The sequence below is a fragment of the Dama dama genome, chromosome 6 (assembly GCF_033118175.1).
Source record: "Dama dama isolate Ldn47 chromosome 6, ASM3311817v1, whole genome shotgun sequence".
NCBI lineage: Eukaryota > Metazoa > Chordata > Mammalia > Artiodactyla > Cervidae > Dama > Dama dama.
In genome coordinates this window covers 28447320-28463056 of record NC_083686.1, presented here as the reverse complement: position 1 = coordinate 28463056, position 15737 = coordinate 28447320, and the positions used below count along the sequence as shown (strand labels likewise).

Genomic DNA, 15737 nt, shown 5'->3' with positions numbered 1-15737 from the left:
CCCAAATGCCAAAATCTTAACATTCCAATCTTGGTTTTTAAGAAGCACTTCTATTGGTTACGTTTATCATCACTGGAAATTTTACAGACGCAAGAGAAATATCAGACATTCTAAAAATTAATATTTCTCATACGTCTTACAATTTTTTGATGGATAATACTTTTAGAGACTAATATTGAGTCTAGAATTTAAAGCCAGGAAAAGTAGCATTTATCCCCAGGGCCAAAGGCTGAGGAAAATATGACAGATAAGAAATGTGGATAGCAGCTTTAAAGGTTTTCACTGAAATGTTACTTGTGGTAATTATTTTTTCCAAATCTAAAATAGTCTGGTTCATGGTATGACAAAAAACTATGAAAAACCATCTGATATGAAATAACCAACCTTAACTCCATCTGAAGACTTAATCCCTCTTTGCCATGTGATGGATTTACAGCTTCCAGGAATTCAGACACAGACACCTCGGGGGTCCATTCCTCTGCTGGCCACGGCCACCAGTTGCCATCAAGGCGCTGGAAGTCCTCACGGCTGTGGTGTTATTGGACATTTGTGACTCCCAGCATCCATCCCCTCTTGCTCTTTAATTGAACCTCAGCTTTCCCTCAGGTTCACTGTCTCACACTCTACTCCCGGTCTCTGTACATCAAGAATGAAACAGCTCAATCCAGGCTCATCTGAGCACTGTCTCAGTGAGCACCGGGCATGGCTTGAAAATAAGTTGGTTTTTTTTTTTTTTTGGCAAGAGCCTGGCACATGCACATCTAATTAATACTGGTAAAGACAACAAAAAGGGAACTTTTCCACGTGTTAGCAACAACCCAATTCCCTCCATCCCAAGATATAACATTTTAGACTCTTCCTGACTGTTCCATTTCTTTTCTCTGGGATGTCAGAGCCAATTCCCAAGGAGGAGGGCTGTCAATAAGTAATATTGTGGTGAAGGGTCTGCAAGCATGGGGTTCAGGAGAGGGCTCTGGGCTTAGGCAGCTAGGATGGAAATCAGGAAAGTGAGTGGCCTGTTGTGACAGGGGGAGCTCTGGTGGACACACATTCACTGAATGGTTTTCCACACCTAATGATAAAAAAACGACATATGATTCAAGCCCAGTAGCCAATAAAAGCTCTACCAGGAACTACTACTGGAGCTGCCAGGACAGAAGTGTCCGGTCTAGTGGGATGAAAGGTAGAATGATAGCCTAGAGTTGCTGGTGATGGTCTTCGCCACAACTTGGATCTTGGATGGTCACAATCTTATGCTACTAGAGAAATAAAGCCAATGCAAAGGAAAAATGAGAGAGAACAAAAGAAGGAAGAAAGAGAGGAAGGGAGAAAAGGGAGTGGGGAGAAGGAGAGAAGGGGAGGCAGAGGAGGAATGGTGGGAGACAGAGATTGATTTTTGACATTATTTGAGACCAAATCCAGCTATACCTGGCTTTGATTGTCTGATCAATTTTGTCTTCCTTAACCACTATCAACTGGGTTCCTGTTTTTCGCATCCCAAGGAGTCATGATTAATACAGGAACTTTTGCTCAGTGAAATGGAAAAATGGATTTCAATAAATAAAGTGAAATGAAGAAAGAATTATGTCCAGTATATACAAAATATAGTTGGTGTGGAATCCACATGGAATAACTGTTTCTGCACTATTCCTTATTCAACTCCTCCCTCTACTACTATATTCCAATTAGTTAAGCAACACTATGTTGAAATGCCAACATGAAGCTAATACGTGAAAATAGAACTCTTAAAGAGCTGTCAAATGGTAAGTTGAGTGGCTGGATAGCGTACAAGTCCATGACAGACTAAATTAAGGTACCTGGAAAGCCATGGTGGCGGGCAGACCTATCAAAATGCAGGGTCGAGTGCGAGGCAGCTCTCCTTGAGTAAAAGTGTTTTTTTAAAAAGCACAAGACTAAGACATTCCTACAGGTAATAGGTAATAATAATACTTATTATTCTAGCTGGCTTACCATGTGGCAGCATTATATGAATCCTTTAAAACTCTATGAAATAGAATACTTCTGTCACATACAAGATAAGGACACTTTTACAGGTTAAGGTCATCAGCTAGAAAGTGGTGCAGTCAGGATTTTAAACCACACAGTGAAAAGCATCTGTGCCACTGACCATTTGAACAGAGGAGAGGAAATGAATATTAGTTGGTCCTCTAAGAGAAGACTCTTGAGAGTCCCTTAGACAGCAAACAGATCAAACCAGTCAATCCTAAAGGAAATCAGTTCTAAATATTCATTGGAAGGACTGATGCTAAAGCTGAAGTGCCAATACTTTGGCCACCTGATATGAAAAGCCCACTCATTAGAAAAGACCCTGATACTGGGAAAGATTAAAGGCAGGAGGAGAAGGGGATGACAGAGAATGAGATGGTTGGATCATCTCTGAGAATCATTGAATCAACGGACATGAGTTTGAACAAGCGCTGGGAGATGGTGAAGTACAGGGAAGCCTGGCATGTTGCAGTCCATGGGGTCACAAAAAGTCAGACACAACTGAGCGACTGACCTACAAATCCATACACTGGTTAGATTTTAGATTAAGGAATGGACTCTACTTGTAAAAAAAACAAAGGATTTTACATATAAAAGAAAGAGAATGCAAATTCACATGAATAATCATTTCAATCATTCTTTTATCTTTATTTGTGTGCATTAGTACATACAAAAATATATGTACTAAATATGAAAAAAATTGTAGGCAATGTGATTTATCATCCAAATATTTGAAGATCCATGTTTAATCCTACTTTACTTTCTAAAAGTTTCCTAAATACTCTTTTTGTTTTATCAGTCACTTTGAGAACAAGACTGACTATTTCATGCTGCTCACAATTTGTTCTAAATTCCAAAAAGATTCATCATGTTGAATTTGTGGCACTCATTTTTACACACAAGATACTGACATTTTACCACAGAATCTCTCCTAGGGCTTTACAGTGAGTCAGCAAAATGTGTAAACATATTCGGAAAATTTGGATGGATCAGTTACATGTGGGAACAGAGATTCCTAAGCTAGGAAACTTCCCGCTCTTTACTAGGCATTCTAAAGAACATACATCTCTGAAATTCTGTTCTAGGAGGTGGACAAATCGTCCTCCAGTACTGATAAAATTACAAAACCTTTTTATAATATCAAAGTGAAAGTGTAAATCGCTGAGTCGTGTCTTAACTCTTTGCAACCCCATGGACTATATACCGTTCATGGAATCCTCCAGGCCAGAATACTGGAGTGGGTAGCCTTTCCCTTCTCCATAATGGTTCACATTTGGATGTACTTGATAACTAAAAAAATGATTAATTCATTGCATCTTTCCGAGACTAATAACCAAATATTTTTAAATTACGTTCAAACATCAAGAAGAGCAGAACCAAATCTAAAACTAAAATATTTTAAATCAAAACTTTCCTATATATTGCTAGTCAGAGTTCGGGCCTTAGAAACTTCTTCAAAGGTCACTTGTCAAAATGCACCCTGTTAATTTAGTTTTACTCAGGAATCAACTTCTAGGACTCTTTCCAGAAGTAGTCATTGGAACTGTGAACAATAATTTACATACAACACCGTGTGGCAACATTCATTATCATAAGAAAGTGCAGGCCATTAGGGAAATGACCACATAAATTAAGGTTAATTAATGATGCTTATGAGGGGTTTGTAATGATATGGGAAATTATACTAAAATATTAAACAAAACAAAAACAGGTATACAAAAAGCCCACAATCTGTGTATTAAAAGAAGACTGAACAAGAATATTCTAAGTTACAACAACAGCTTGATATCTGGGATGACTGTCTAAAACCCGGGGAATACAGAAAAAGATGATAACCACAACGGCCACATGTAAAGCATCTATAATCAGAACCGTAACTGATTAATTAAAAAGCACAATTCAACAACTGAGAAGAGAAGTTACACAGCTTAAAAGGAAAAGCTGATCTCTTCTTAGAGGAAGTGTAAGATGAGAGGTCCCCAAATTCTGATAATAGCAATCCTTTTTGAGGAAGCACTGGGGTTCCATTTAAGTCCTCACTGTCAATAGATCCAGTCCAAGCAGTATAACCACACTTCATATCGAAACCACTCATGATTTCAGCAGGCAACTTGGAACTGTCCCTGAGGGATTTCCAAGGTAATCTGGGTTGGCTGCCCATAAGCAGAGAGTGCTTAAAGATAATCATCCTGGAAACAGTGGCGACCCTGGAGATTTCATAACATTTCTGAGCAATATCATGATTATATGGTACAATGACAAAAGAAAACAGTGAAGTATGGGGAAGAGACAGTTCAGCTAAAGAGCAATAAGTTGCCAGTGACAGGTAACATACTGCATCTAACAACATTTTTACAAAAGACACTAAAGCACTTAATTTAGATCATTATGGTGCTCAGTGGAGGGGCAGGAGCTAAATCAGTAATGTCAAGTGTATGATCTTGAGTTACAGAGAAGAGCAATGGCTTAGGTGGCTTAAGTTCTAAATTTTACAAGGGATCCCTTTAAACTTCCTTTAGACCACATTTTTAGTGTTGCTGCTGGCAAACTGGATTGACAGATTTTGGTCATTGCTTATCTTATTTCCACTGATGCCAGCAACATGGCAAGTTACTCCAAATAGGCCTCAGGGCAAAATTAGTGGACATTCCAAACTTGCACATAACTTGATTCAATTTGACAAATACCTGTGGAACACAAACACAAAAACATAAAAAAAACCTATAAGCCTAAGTCCTTGGCTTTGTGGAATGAAAAAGGAAGTCACAAGGAGCCTTGATAACACTGAATGATTAATTGTACATCCATTGTCTCTATACTCATTTTCCTAGGGATCAATTAAACCTGGAGGGGGCACAGAACAAGAATATTTTAAGAAAACCAGAACACAGGCAAATCCTAATATGCTAATAACCTGGTTACTAGATCTATGCACTGGACAACAAATATTTGAAAGTCACAAAGTACCAAGCCCTGTTTACGTGCAGGAGATAGATACAGCAGTCGTCAAAGACAGTCTTTGTTCTCTCAAGGTCTACATTAGTGGAAACACTTATTCTACTTAATCTACACCAAGGAGAAGGTAGAGTGACTCACACTTCACCTTGAAATGAGTACCTATAAATAATGAAAAATTATTTCTCAGGAAACCAGATATCTGAGAGTATAAGATTAGCAACTTTATTTGGTTAAGAATGAAATGCAATGGAATTTGAAACTGGAAACAGTAATAGGGCAGAAAAAGATTTACATGCCCCAATTCCAAGAGCAGGGGAGGGGATGGGGTAGGACGGGGGGAGAGGGAAGGTGGCTGAACACCAAAGCCTCACAGTGGTTTTTCCTCTTATGATACTCAAGTGATCTCAAATCCGTGGTTTACAAAACAAAAGGACTCACAGAATTCTTTTTCAGATTCTCCAGTTCCTACAGAGCTATGATTATTTCCTAAGCCACATGTGTCATAGAGCAAACCTTCTCATCCCATCAGGCCAGCCAGCGAGCTACCCACAATTACCCTAGGCAACCTACCAAGGCCATAGTCTGAGTCAAAAATGAGAGTTCCCTGGTATGTCACAGAAGCATGCTACCTATCTCATGAAACACATTTATACATGTATACATAGTGCACACACATTCACATATGCACCTATATGTATGTGTGTGCACAAACTTGTGTGTGTGCATATATGTGGATGTATGTATATATGGGTATATGTGGGTGTACGTATATACTGTGTATGGGCTTCCCTGATGGGTCAGTGGTAAAGAATCTGCCTGCAATGCAGGAGAACACGGGTTCGATCCCTGTGTCGGGAAGATCCTCTGGAAGAGGAAATGGCAATCCACTCCAGTATTCTTGCCTGAAAAATTCCACGGGCAGAAGAGCGTGGTAGGCTACAGTCCAAAGAGTCACAAAAAGTCAGACATGACTGAGCATCTGGGCACACACATATACTGTGTATGCATGCATGCCTGGGTGTATGTATGTATGTATATATGTATATACATATAGGTATGTATGTATACATGGGTGTAGACAGGTAGATGAGGCTTTCCTGGTGGCTCAGCAGTAAAGAATCTACTAGTAATGCAGGAGATGAAGGTCATCTTCCTAGGTCAGGAAGATGCTCTGAAGAAAGACACAGCAACCCACTCTAGTATTCTTGCCTGGGAAATCCCATGGACAGAGCAGCCTGGCGGGCTATGGTCCTTGAGGTCGCAAAGAGTTGGACATGACTTAATGACTGTACCACAACCACCAGGTAAGTAGATAGGTAGACAGCTCCTCTCTGGTGAACAAAAGAGAACAGCACTAGGTCACAGTTCAAAACTTATTTGCCTGTCTTCCTGAGAGCCAAACATACCTTCCCACATACCAAAAGGGCATTCTCCCACTGGGTGGAGAAAAAAGTAAAGAAGCCATATCTCTCATTCCACACTTAATGGATGACATCTGTATACACTCCAATTTGCCCCCATCACAGACTGCCCTCTCCACATTGCATGGGTGACATCTGTATACACTCCAACCTGCGCCCATCATAGACTGCCTTCTCCCCAACTAAATAAAAGCTTTCCTAGTCTAGGGGATTGAAGCACATCAGATATATATTTTTTAAATTGGTTTCCTCAGGCAAATACTAAAAAGCATACATTATTTTTGTTTATAAAAATCATTTAGAAACTGGCAAAATTAATCTATCCTATTAGAAGTCACCTTTCATATGGGGATCCTGCTAGGAAAGTGATACAAAGCACTAGTAACGTTCTTATTGATCCAGATGCTGGTCACCTAGAAGTGTTGCCTTCATGAAGAATCAGCAAAGTGTACACTTATATTCACCACCGGCATACATATAAAGCATTTTTTAAATTTAGCTTCCTAACAATTTGTGGTCTTTTATTAATTTATATTTACTCTTCCTGAGACATTCACAAATTATTCTGAAACATGGAATTTTACCTAACCAATTTGTAGATCAATATAAATTCATTAATTTTTCTAACCTTATTAGCCTTTCCTAATAAGTTATTCAAAACTACTTTTCAATCAATTATTGGATAAAACTGACTTAATTATATGTATAAAAGTACACTTTACCAAATCCCCAGGTTAGCAGTCCCCTGATGCAGAGGGACAGGAGAATGAAATCTGATTACTGCACATCAAATTTTTAAAATATATTTTACAAATAAAATTTTAAATCCCTCTTGAGAAAACACAAATGATTATAACCCAAAGCCAAATGATACCACAGGATGCTATCACAGGATTCATGAGTCAAGTCTACTTTCATCTGTATTTCTTCCCCTCAACTCAACTTGAAAACAGTAAGTAAAACTGATAATAACCAAAGAGAGAAATCTCATAAAGCAGAGGCACTTGCTGAGAGCAAATAAACTTGCAGAGGAGAAAATGAATCTCTAGCAACACAATCTAAGAGTGCCCTGACCTCTTCTCTTCTGTGCTGTTACTCACCTCCCTCTTATCAAAGTAAAGCAGACCTGTACCCCTTTATTCCCTGAGGACAAGAGATACCAAAGCAGTTCTGTTAGCTAAAGGATTGGACCACTGTCTCGACCAGGGCCTCTTACATATGAGCATGCTGAGTCTATCTGAAAATTTAATCAAAGCAATATATTTTATTCCTTGTAGAATCAGTAATCTCAAAATAGATTTTTAATTTACATATTGAAATGTTAGGACATTTAAATAATCAAATGTTTAAGACATAAAAAGTAAGAGCGCTTTCTTTTCCCTATTTGCTTGAAGACTGGTGAGAAAGGAAAAAATCCTTCTTTAAAAAGATAACATGTTGGTGGCTGAATGCTATCAACTACAAATGACAAATGTCTCTTCATAGACATTGGATTTTCAATGCAGTTCTCAGTCCATCTCCTCCCATCTGTTCTCCTCTTCCTGTGGAGGTCTAAGCCTGGGGAGGAGTTCCAACAATGCCAGGCAGTGAGTAGGAAGGGGGCACTGTGACACAGGATGACAGGCGGCTACATACAGATGCCTCTGGGTCCAGATCTCGGGGCCCCTGCATTTCGTTCACACCCATGGAGTCCCCCATCTCTCCACTATGCACTATAGCAGGTTGCTGTTTAACCTCTCAAGCTTCATTTCCTTCAAATCTGAAATAGACACAGATGTGTCCCCACCACCTAGTGCAGTTGTGACAAATAGATGACATCAGGCACATAAAGCAATTAGCACTGTGCCTGGCACACACACATAGGCAACAATTTGTAACTAAGTCTGCAAAAATAAAAACTTTTCATCTGGTACACTCTACAGTATCACTTGACAAATACAGTATACACAGACTACTGTGCCAAAAAGAAAATTATCTTTTAAAAGACTGAATGGAGTCCAGCTTCTTGACAGATGACTTTGAGTCTCTGAGTTCACAACAAATATATTATTATAAACAGCTTCAAAAAAAGACCATGGACTTTGGAGGGACATTGTATAAGACACACTCTGTGAGCCTCAGTCTCCTCACCCATAAAATGGGAATAAGTCCTTTATCATCAGGTAATACCGGGCCGAGGTTTTAGATGTTATCTGCAAAACGCCTAACATATCTTACCCAATAGCAGATAATGATTTTAAAGCAGATGGTGTAAAAAAAGTCATCAGAGGGATTATTCAAAGCTGGAAAAAAATTTTAAAAGAAAACTTTCCATCATCTGTACTTTATTTTTCTTTTCTTTGTAGCATTCTTACACTTTATTTCTCTTCTAAACAAATGTGTTCCACTTAACCTTACAGAAGCTGATTCCCTTTGATTTATCTCTGTATCTTCTTCCAGTCCCTCCATCACCTTTCAAGTACCTACCAGTGGCTTGTCCAAAGACAGATAATAAATTGACACCTGAAAAGTCCAACTGCAGGACAATTTTTACATCACTACAATTCAGACTGAGGAAAGTGACTCCCTCCTCTGTAAGGAGGAAGAGAAGAATAGAAATGTTCCTGGACCACCAATTACTTCTTTAACCATCAATGGGAGAAATTTCAGAAACAATATTTTGCTTAGCTTACTTCATTCCCTACCAAGATAAGAGTGACATCTGAGAATAAGGCTTACCTATTTGCACCATTTCTTCATTACCAGCCTGGAAAGGAGGGGGGGAAAGTAAGAAAAAGAAACAGTTACTGGGTTTCATCTTATCACCTCATGCGTTTTATTTCTACCATTAATGCTTTTCAGGAGCTGACTAATCAGGCGACGCCGGAGACTGGGATTGATGCCTAACCGCTGCACCCCGGTTTGCAGACGGTTCCTGTGACGGGGGGCACGAGCCCATGCAACAGCAATTTGGGACAGGGTGTCGTTTGCTCGTTTTAACTTTTTACATTTCCGAAGCCAGCAAAAATACATCCTGACACTCAATATTCTCTTCGGAAAACTCCAGATATTGGGTCAGGGGTAGAAGAGCAAGTCTCCGAATGTATACGTGTAAAACAGAAGTCTAAATCCTGATTGATCAGATTTGAGGTCAGGCAGCAACTAGAACGAGTCTCTTACTTTTTCACCCAATGGTCAGACCAAGCAGACCAAGAGACGCTACAAAAACTCACGGAGAAATTCTGTACCCGGAGCCCCAGCGGCCCTGCGCTGCTGTGATTGACTACTCAGGGCTCGGCTCGTCCCGCCGAGCCTTCTCAAGGACTCTTCTGAGAGCATCGGGCTTCACCTTGAAGCTTCAAGGGTGGGGGCTGGGCCGAAAAGAAACAGAACAGCTCTCAACTTCGCTTTAAAAAGAGGAGGAGTTGTGCAGAGGGGGAGGGGAGCAGAGCGGCCGGCGCCTCCAGCCTCTCTGCCCAGGAAAACGCAAGGCAGGAAACGTCCCCGGGGGCCCCCCTCCCCAACTGTCAAACCCCAGCCCGGCCGCGGTACTCCCAGGACACGTGTCTACTGGATCGCTCCCTGTCCGGCCCAAGGACTTCCTGAAACCCCCGCCTCCGGCTGCCCGAAAAAAGCTGTGAGTCAGTGAGCAGGAGAGAAAGCCCCGCGAACTCGACTCCGGCTGCTGCAGTCGGAGCCCTGGGATCCTGGACCCAGCGTCCAGAACTTCATTCAAGCGCCCACACCGCCCTCCGGAAAGGGGAAACCCAGATGGCCCGGCGAGGATGCGAATTGGCTGCAATCGGGTCACCGGGAATTGTTCCGAATGCCGCAAAGTGAAGCCCGAGGGGTGACAAGCCTGGGCTCCCGCGCAGTGTAACCCCCTCCACCCCCCCCCAAAGCCCCGCACGCGGCGCCCAGCCCTCGAAAACACCGACCGTGGAGGCACCAGATAACAGGGGAAGGCTGGGAGGGGGGAGGAGGAGAGAGAGGAGGGGATAGATGGGGAGGAACTGTTTCGGGGAAAAGGTTGGGTTTGAGTATTTTATTGTTACTATTTTCCACTTACTTGTCCATCAGCTGAAGTCTTAACCTCTACCAGAGCGGCTGCTATCAACCAAAGTGACAGGAGAACCATCACGAGTCGAGTTCACTTTTCAACCGCTGGGCAAAGCAAATGCCCAGAGCAAAACCTTCCCCCCCCCCCCCCAAAGTAAGTTTCTTGGAAAAAAGGGGGGGGAAAAAAAAAAAAGCAGAATTAAAAAAAAAAAAAAAAAAAAACACAAAAACTGATCTTCCGCGCTTGGCTTCAATGAAAATGAAATCTGAGCTCCGAGCCTGGCCCCCTCGGCTCTGCAGTTTCCACTTCACCTTCTCACCCCGTCCTCCCAAACAGAGTGTTCAGGACAGAAGGTGCTGCGAGCCGGGCACGGGCTGCGCCGGCAGAGGCGGGCGGGAGGGACGAGGGGCTTCCAACTAGCTCTGTCCGCAGCGGCTTTTTTTCTAGGCTTTTCGCGCACCGTGGGTCCCTAAGGTGAGCGCTGAGAATGCTTGGGTCCCCGGGAGCACGGCAGGGGGAGTATTAGCGAGAGAGACGGGCGAGCGAGCGGGAGCGGGAGAAAGAGCCAGGCGCCTCCGCGGCTCGCTCCGAGGTGGGGGCGGGAGGAGCCGGAGGGGAGGAGGCAGGCGGAGGAGTGGGAGGAGTGGGCCGCTCGCCGGCTCCTGTGGCTCGCCGAGCGGTCGTCTGCTCGCAGCCGGCGACCCGCGGGGCGCTAATAAGTCGGCCGGAGCGCCCCCCGCCCCGCCTCGACCCGCGCCCGGGCGGCCCCTCCCGCCGCGGCGCCCACGTCACGCGGGGCCCGGGCCCGCGCCCCCCGCGCGCCCGCCGGGGCGGCCCGGGGCGGGCGCTGCAGGCGCGGGAGGCGCGGCGAGGCGTGGGGAGGACGGCCGGTGCCCGCGGCCGGCCCCAGGCCGGGTCGGGCTTTGAAGCCGCACGGGGGGGCACGGGGAGTGGTTTGCGTGCCCGGGCTTCACCGCCCGCACCCCTCCCCATCCCGGGATCTTCTCCTTCCCCGCGACGGGGCGGAGGAGAGGTGGGGATCCCAGGGGAGCCGCGGGCCCCGCCTGGAGGGACCGGCTTTGAGTTCATTCTAGGAATCGGGAGGATCCGAGGGTCGGTCCTGGGCTTTAGGAAATTCACCTCCGGCTACCCTGCCTGCTCTCCCAGCCGGGTCTCCCGGGGAGAGCCCGCCCCCCACCCCCGCCCCGAACCTCCAGGTTCTCAGGACTCAGTCGTCTCCCCTCCGCACACCAGCCCCATACCACGTTTGGGGGGATGGCTCCGGCCCCCGTTCAGTTCTTGTTTACGCCTTATTAGTTTGTATTAGTTTCAAACGTTGCCATGTCCCTTCCTTGAGTCACCCGGGTGCTTCCTTTTATCACTGAAGTGCACGGGCCTAGGCGTCTCTTCCTCTCACCAAGATTAAGTTATCAAATGATTTCTGCCCTTTGTGGCCCGGACCTTTCTGGGAGGAGATAGCGCCAATCTGGGCTCCAGAGACTTGAGAAGGGTTTGCTGGAATCCAGGGACAGGCCCTAGGAATCCTAGGGCAGACTCGTGGGCGCTTTCCAGGGAGCAAGAGAGGTGGAAAAGGAAATATTTCCAACTTCTACTGACCGATTTCTGACACTCCCTCCCCAGCTCAGACCATGAGAGAAGAATGAATAGGCTCAAATTTAGGTATAATTTTCAAAACTTCCACTGGAAGGAGTCTCACAGAGACCTGTCTAAAATAACATGTGTAGAAGTTACTGGGTGTTTTGCTAAGGAATGCTTCAATAAGTCATAGTTCCTTTTCTTTTCAGAAAACATGGTGTGCGTTTAGAGGGAATACTTCAAATTCATTATTTAAAGGTTGCATCTTTAGCTTACACATGGCAGCGTTTGTGTTCACTGCTCTGTTATCTACTAAGGCTTCTCAGAATCATGGATACAGGACACTTTGGTTCAAGTGAGAAACCGAACAACTGAATGGCCCCACCAGTAACGGGTTAATTAGTTAGTGATTAGCTTTGAATTATAATTAGACTGCAGCACTGAAGTATCTCTAAATTACTTTTTGCCTTCAATTAAAGCCTTAAGCATTTTTGTAACCTGTCATTGACTTACTGTCTGGGAATGATTTGCTGAATTCTGTGCCTATTTTTCTTATTAAAAAGAAATAATCTCATGTTCTATACATAAAAATTATGTCAATTTACGCTGACAAGTGGGGCTTCCCTAGTAGCTTAGCAGTAAAGAATCCACCTGCAATGCCAGAGACCCAGGAGACATGAGTTCGATCCCTGGGTTGGGAACATCCCCTGAAGGAGGAAATGGCAACCCACTCCAGTATTCTTGACAGGAAAATCCTGTGGACAGAGGAACCTGGTTGGCTATAGTCCATGGGGTTGCAAAGAGTCAGATACAACTGAGCACGTGGGAATACACACACACACACACACACACACACACACACACCCACACCCACCCCACACACATATACTGACAAGTAAAAGAATATTAGTGTACAAATCAGAATCTCTGTGTTCTAGGCCCAGCTAACAGCTGTCTGACCTTGACAAATCACTAAAACTCTATTTTGGTTTTCCCTCTATGAGATAATTCAGCTCTAAAATTATCTAATTTTAAGTAATAACAAGTTTTTTAGTTAGCCATGGGATTACAGTTAATTTCATAGAGTTCAAGCATTTGTTATCAACATAATTCCTGCATAACAAGCAATTCATGCAACTTTCATAAAAGGAATGGCTTTAGATGGTCTTGGCCATGACCATGGAGAGACATGTATTCTACACTGCGCCCCAGTGATAATTTTCATGACTCAGTGCTTACTACATGCAACCCTGGTATTTTTATCCTATTTGATTTGCTTTGTTTCCCACATACTGCTTAGGATCCACTTCATTGTTTTCACAATCCAATGAGTTCATGGCCCTCATTCTGACAAACATTAATTTGAGAGTATATAATAAGGTTTATATTTCTTGGATTCTAAATAAGTTGAGTTCTTATTAATAAGTTTCTTCCAATATACAAAGTTTCCCAAAGTATGTCCTGGAATGTTAAATGTTTTACAAAAAAAAAAAAAAAAAGAATTCTCTGACAGTTTGTAAAGTGCTCATATGAAGAAAATGAAATGGTTTCTTTGTTTTCAGAAATACATAGGGACTTTAATATCCTAAGCGCATTGAGCGTCTTCAAGACAGAGGGAGTGTGCTCTGGTCCTCTTACTGACGTAATCACAGAATGCTTTTTCCTCATGCTTTGTCCTCCGAGGAACTCACTTGCAGAAATACCATCACAAAGACCAATTACTAAAGTGAACTTTGAGATAGGTAGGATTCACATACAGATTCCATTTTAGTGTTCTCAACTCTAAAACTAGTTTACTAATACTGCTTTTGCAAACTTCATGAAAATTAGCCTAATCTTGCATGTAAACTGTCGAGCACATGGTCTAGAACATTAGTAAGGACTTAAATGAAGAATTGTTCAGGTGAATCTGTATGGCCTACATATGGAAAGCTTAGTGATAATGAAATATGGCAAGTTCTAAGTAGAAAAATATAAAAAGCTAAAAGATTATGAACTTTTAAATTTACCAGAGATATCATTAGGAATAAAAGGCAAAGAAGTTATTGAGTTCCTGTCACAAACTGACCCCTGCCTGCCTGCCTCGCATCAAATTTCTGCCCTTCCTTGCGTGTGTCTTTGCCCTCAGCAGCAGTGCTTTTTCCCCCACATGCCTCATCACACGTCCACACACTTGCTCATATTGATTTTTCAGTTTTAAGACCCTTCCTCTTCCTGTCCACAAGTCAAAGAAAGGCACGTTACAGGAGATGCTAATATGTGCTCCATAAAATACTAAAGCAATACTTGTGAGTATGTTTTCTTCCAAAATATGCTTTTGTAAATCATTTTATTTATTTAATTTTGGCTGTGCTGGATCTTCATTGCTGCACAGGAGACATTTCTCTTGTTGCGGTACGCAGGCTTCTCACTGGAGAGGCTTCTATTGTTGCGGAGGACAGACTCTAGCGAGCACGGGCTTCAGTAACCTTAACCGACGCACGTGGGCTCCGCAGTTGTGGTTCTCAGGTTCTAGAGAGCAGGCTCAATAGCTGTGGTGAATGGGCTTAGTTGCTTCTCCATATGTGAGATCTTCTTGGCTCAGGGATCAAACCCATGTCTCCTGCATTGGCATATGCATTCTTTACCACTCAGCCAACAGGGAAACCCTCAAAATATGTTTAAAGTAAAAAAATAATTTTAAAAGTAATTGTGTGTATGTAGTTTCCCTAATTGTGAAGTCATCTTTTTTAGAACTTAAGTTTCATGAAATCAGTTGATAAATGGATATTTTAACCTGTTCATTCTTATATTGGCAACAGATAACTAAGCAGAGAGTTGTGTATGTATATTTTCTGTTTGATGCTGACAAGTCAGTGTTGTCTATCTTTTCATAACTTAGCATTTTAATACCTAATGTTTACTGTATATTAAACATAAAATTAAAAAATTTGTTATTTCTTACAGTGAATAATTCTTTAGGTTTGTTGTTTCTGCTGTTTATCTTTCCCACACTTTTTTTGTTTTTGAGAGTTTTTTTTAGAACAGTTTAAAGTTCACAGCAGAATTGAGGGGGAAGTACAAAGATTTCCCATACCCTCCCTGCTTCTGAACTGCATAGCTTACCATGTTGTCAACATCCCCAAAAATGTAACAAAAGAGTAGTACATTTGTTAATACTAATGAACCTGTATTGACACATCATTATCACCCAAAGTCTACAGTATACATTAAGGTTCACCTTTATCTTTGTACACTGCATGTATCTGGACAAATATATAATGACATGTATCTATCATTATAATATTATACAGAGTATTTTCACTACCCTAAAAATCTTCTATCCTCCACCGATTCATCCCTCCTACCCCTGGCAACCACTGATCTCTTTTACAGTCTCCATAGTTTTGCCTCTTCCAGAATGTCATAGAGTTGAGATCATACAGTGTGGAGCTTTTTCAGATTGATTTCTTCCACTTAGCAATATATATTTAATTTTCCTCCATGTCTTTTCATGACTTGATAGCTCATTTCTTTTTAGCATTGAATAATATTCCGTTGTCTGAATGTACTGTCATAATTTATCTGTTCAACTGCTGAAGGACATCTTGGTTGCTTCCAAATCTTGTCAATTATTAATAAAACGGCTAAAAACATCCATGTACTGGTTTTCATGTGGACATAAATTTTCTGCTCCTTTGGATCAATACCAAGGAGCATGATCATGGCATCATATA

At 42.4% G+C, this 15737-nt stretch overlaps 1 protein-coding gene across 2 annotated transcripts in view; it reads right to left on the bottom strand.

Moving 5' to 3' along the window:
* Positions 1–10581, bottom strand: part of ADAMTS3 (ADAM metallopeptidase with thrombospondin type 1 motif 3) — a 277278-nt gene extending 266697 nt beyond the window's left edge. The window contains exons 1-2 of one of the 2 annotated variants that reach the window (XM_061145817.1): positions 10435–10581; positions 9105–9132 (exon numbers count right to left, since the gene is read on the bottom strand). In XM_061145817.1, the coding sequence (XP_061001800.1) occupies positions 9105–9132; positions 10435–10503 (97 nt within the window). In that variant the 5' untranslated portion in view covers positions 10504–10581. The remainder of the gene's footprint in view (positions 1–9104; positions 9133–10434) is intronic. The other variant, XM_061145818.1, reaches the window with a different exon arrangement.
* Positions 10582–15737: the final 5156 nt, after the last annotated feature.